General features: G+C 38.3%; 1 protein-coding gene across 13 annotated transcripts; it reads right to left on the reverse strand.

The window, feature by feature from the left end:
• LOC129318389 (uncharacterized) lies at positions 1-3,988 on the reverse strand. Of its 13 annotated transcripts, none has more exons than XR_008595234.1 (3): positions 2,090-3,988; positions 1,267-1,345; positions 1-1,125 (listed from the first exon to the last, which is right to left on the reverse strand). XR_008595234.1 is itself a non-coding variant. In XM_054963114.1 (2 exons), the coding sequence occupies exon 1, from the start codon at positions 3,955-3,957 to the stop codon at positions 2,113-2,115; it is 1,845 nt and encodes a 614-aa protein (XP_054819089.1). In that variant the 5' UTR covers positions 3,958-3,988; the 3' UTR covers positions 1-1,345; positions 2,090-2,112. The 13 variants fall into 13 exon arrangements, 3 of the variants coding, with proteins under 3 accessions (XP_054819089.1, XP_054819088.1, XP_054819087.1); XR_008595233.1 differs by adding an exon at positions 1,943-2,010 and having other exon boundaries at positions 1-1,345; XR_008595232.1 differs by adding an exon at positions 1,943-2,010 and having other exon boundaries at positions 1-1,599.
• Between the last annotated feature and the right edge of the window lie 180 nt (positions 3,989-4,168).

A 4,168-nucleotide genomic window follows, 5' to 3' on the forward strand; every position in this document is an offset into this window, starting at 1 on the left:
TTAAGGAGTAACCTGATTTTTAGTTCCTTTGCATTGAATGCTATCCAAACTCATTTCAATGCTTTGGCCCCAAAAAAAAAAAAAAACATTTCAATGCAATTAACAATATTAGTCTTTCCAGGATAAGCACAATCCAATCCAGAGCAACAGAAAATCCAATGATAGCCAATTCCCGATAGAAGAAGCAGGGGAAGAAACAATAAGAAGCTAGACTTGTGCCTGAATCTGAAAGGTGGAATGACCCAACAATATCATCCCTCCAACAGTTTAGAAGCTGACAGCAACAGCAACATTAAAACCCAAGCTATCAAAAGTTATAAACTGAATCAGACAGAAAATCACAGCGTGACGATAGTTAACACCAACAAGCCTCCAAGAATAGAGAATGAGAGAATCAGTGAGAAAGATAGCCTTGAAAAAAAAAAAAAAATGTGGTCTGCAATTTCTTCATTGATGCAAGAAATCTTCCTCTGAAGAAGCATATGTTAAATAGGGTTGACATTAGCCTCAATAGAGGAAATTGTTGATGTGCAAAAACACCCAAAAGCTTTTTCTCTAGCAACTTTTGATATCTTTAAATCATCAATGGTGTATGGATACCCATAAACTTTATAAAAATGATCAACATCCTCCAATCTGTTAAGTCCTATCATTAGGACTTAATGGTCAACATTAGGTTATTTTAACAAATTGAGTAGTGTTGACCTCTTTTATAAAGTTAATAGATACATATGTATTATTGTTAACTTAAAGATATCAGGAGCTCCTGGAAAGGAAGTTTTTGAATATTTTTGCAACTTAATCCTAGAGGAAAACCATCAATATGGCCTATAATCCAAGCAAATTTCCCAATAAGAAATATAACAATCACAAGGTGGCTGAGATACAACCAAGGTTATAACCAACCATTGAACTCCCATCAATTAACAAAGAGGTATGTAATCTTTAGAAAAACTCACCAATAGAATCTTATCAATAGAACTGAAGGACGCTTGTCCAAGTGGTTGTGACTTGTGACAGCTTAACCTGAGGTCTCGGGTTCGAATCTTAGGGTATGCAGTAGCACAGCTGAGCGTGTAAATGGGTCACCTAAGGTACCTGCAAGAACCACCTCAAAGTGGCACCCTAAGTAAGGGGTCTAGATTAGTTTGGAGCGGGTTGGGTGGGTAGAGAACCCAACATACCCAGACACTTCAAGATACCGGGTGCGAGAGCCAAAAAAAAAAAAAAAAAAAGAATCTTATCAATAGACATATTCTCACGGACCCATTTTCAGACACTAATGTGGGAACAAGTTTGTGCGCATGAATTTAAACAAGAAGCTCCCTACCGCCCACGTTCATCTCTGCACAAAATATCAAGAATGAACCCATCACATTGTTTTGGATTTGTGTTCATCTTACACTGCATCATTTTAGGCTTTTGTTCATCAAGGAAAAAATAACTAGAATGACTAAAATTTCAAATCCAGAGAGAAGAACTAGCAGCCACCAAGAAAACCAGGAAGGAAGAGCAACATCATGATTTTATAGCACCAGCACTTTTACCACTATGACCAAGACCAACTTTGTGTATCAGTTCAAAAATATGTCAAGTTTACTGCAACAAAAGTTTAATAACCAAAAATTAGATACTATAAACAGTTTCATTATGTCTCAAGTAGAGTACCATTCTATCTTAGAATCCAACAAACAGTTATCTTTCATTTTTCTCTTTCTCATTTCTGGCCACTTCACAGGGAGGGAGGCACAAACAGATGTCACATGAATGTCAGGCTTCACAAAAGATGTACGGTGTCATCATTGAATAAATGAAGCCATATCCAATTGCAATAATGATATTATAACTATAAAATTATAATATTTCAATGATCTGACTTAATGACGATGTAAATGTGACAGAGAAATGACAATATACATATATAATAAACAGACACATTTACCATTTAACTTTGTCGCAAGAAATTCATATATGAACATTTGAGGAGTACATTGAACTCATTGGCCTCCTCTGAAAAAAGATAAAAAAAAAAAAACAAAAACCATATATGGGAAAGGAAAAAAGAACGTAGTGAATATAGTAAATTAACCTATGAAAACTGTCAATGCTGCTTTAACATTTTTGTTCATCAGAAGTATTTCTGTCAGGCCAATCAAGGAATTTGTACCCATTTAGGGAGGGTGGTAAATAGCTCTGGTTCAAAGTGGGATTATCAGGAGTGTATATGTATCCCTTCCCATAGCCAAGTTCCTTCATTAGTTTAGTTGGTGCATTTCTAAGATGAAGAGGCACTCCCTCATTCTGTCCAACTGATTCCCTGACAACCCTCTGAGCTGCTTCTATTGCTCGATAAACAGCAATAGATTTAGGAGCTAAGGCCAAATAAGCAACACACTGTGTAAGAATCACATTGCACTCAGGCATACCCAAAAAGTGGCAGGCTTGGTAGCATGAAACAGCCTGAGTAAGAGCAGATGGATCAGCCAACCCAACGTCCTCACTCGCAAACCTTATCAATCTCCGCGCAATGTAAAGAGGCACTTCACCTCCTTCCAACATTCTTGCCAACCAATAAATTGCTGCATCAGCGTCACTTCCCCTCATTGATTTGTGTAGAGCACTAATTAGATTATAGTGCTCTTCTCCAGCTCTATCATAAGCAAGGTGCTTGCACTGAAGCGCCTCTTTTGCATCATCCAGGGTAACAATATGAACAGATGGACAAGCTCTATTTTCTTGGTTTATTTGACCATCCATGCCTTCAGTTTCTTTGACATCCTTAGATTTCTTATCATCTTGTGACCGAGCAGCTGCTGTAACAGCTGCAATCTCCAATGCATTCAATGCCACCCGAGCATCACCATCACAATTGTTGGCCAAGAAAGTGATCACATCTTCAGCTACGTCAACTTGAAAACCAATGCTTTGCACCAATCCTTTGTCCAAATTATCCACAGACCTCTTTAGAATCATCACAACATGCTGGGGTTTCAAGGGGTTCAGGGTAAGTACACGACACCGAGACAGCAATGGCGTAATCAAATGGAAAGAAGGGTTTTCAGTAGTAGCACCAACGAAAACAATACTTCCATCTTCAATAACCGGCAAAAAAGAGTCCTGTTGAGACTTGTTAAACCTGTGAACCTCATCCACAAACAGAACAGTTCTTTGATTACACTTAACTCTCAGTTTCCTAGCCTCATCTACCGCATCTCTCACATCCTTAACACCACTAGTCACAGCAGATAACGAAACAAAGCGATAAGAGAAGCATTGTTGTTTCTGAGAAGAACTTGCTGAATTAACAATGGCTTTAGCAATAGAGGTCTTACCTGCACCAGGAGGACCCCAGAAGACGATGGAAGGAAGACGGCCCCGTTCAATGGCGGAGCGAAGGAGCGAATTAGAAGCAAGCAGATGTTCCTGACCGATAACATCATCAATAGTTCTGGGACGCATTCGCTCATACAAGGGTTCGTGGGGTTTGGCATTAGAAGCATTTTCAACACCCCTATGACCACGAAAATGATTCAGAAAGACAGGAGAACTGGGCTTGGTGTTAGATGGTGATAGTTTGAGACGTTTGGATGACGACGGGTTAACATTTGGGGTTGATACTTCTAAGTCTAAATCTGCTTCTTCTTGTTCTTGTTGAATGGTTTGTGATGTGGCTGTGATTTTAGAAGAGGGTTTGGATTGAAACTGGAAAAAGCGATCAAGTTTGGGCTGAACTGGAGAAGGGTTAGAGTTAGAGGCATGTTTAGAAGGAGAAGTGGCTTTGTGGTTTAAGATCCATTCGGTGGCTTCAATGGTGGATTTGCCGCCAGTAGCAGCTAGGGCTTCTGCTGCTAACTCATGTGGGAACCCCATATTTAGAAGCTGTTGCATCTCCATTGGTAGTGTCAGCTTCTTGCCAGTCTCCGTAATCTGTTCGTTCTCGCTTATATCTTTCGCCATTCTCGCAGGTTTTCCTGAATTCCATATTTTGGTTCTGAGCTAGGAAGGAAGGTATAAATATTAAAAAAAAAATGTAAAATTTTAGAAACTTTTAGTTTTAAATTAAACATTTATAATTTATTTTTTAAATTAAATTCTTATAGTTTACTTTTTTTTTTAAGAAAAGGACAATAATATTACCATAAAAGAAAATAATTTATATAAAGGTTAA

The sequence above is a fragment of the Prosopis cineraria genome, unplaced genomic scaffold (genome assembly GCF_029017545.1).
Source record: "Prosopis cineraria cultivar Desert tree isolate PC_DT_omini unplaced genomic scaffold, ASM2901754v1 PC8, whole genome shotgun sequence".
In the NCBI taxonomy this organism is placed as follows: Eukaryota; Viridiplantae; Streptophyta; class Magnoliopsida; order Fabales; family Fabaceae; genus Prosopis; species Prosopis cineraria.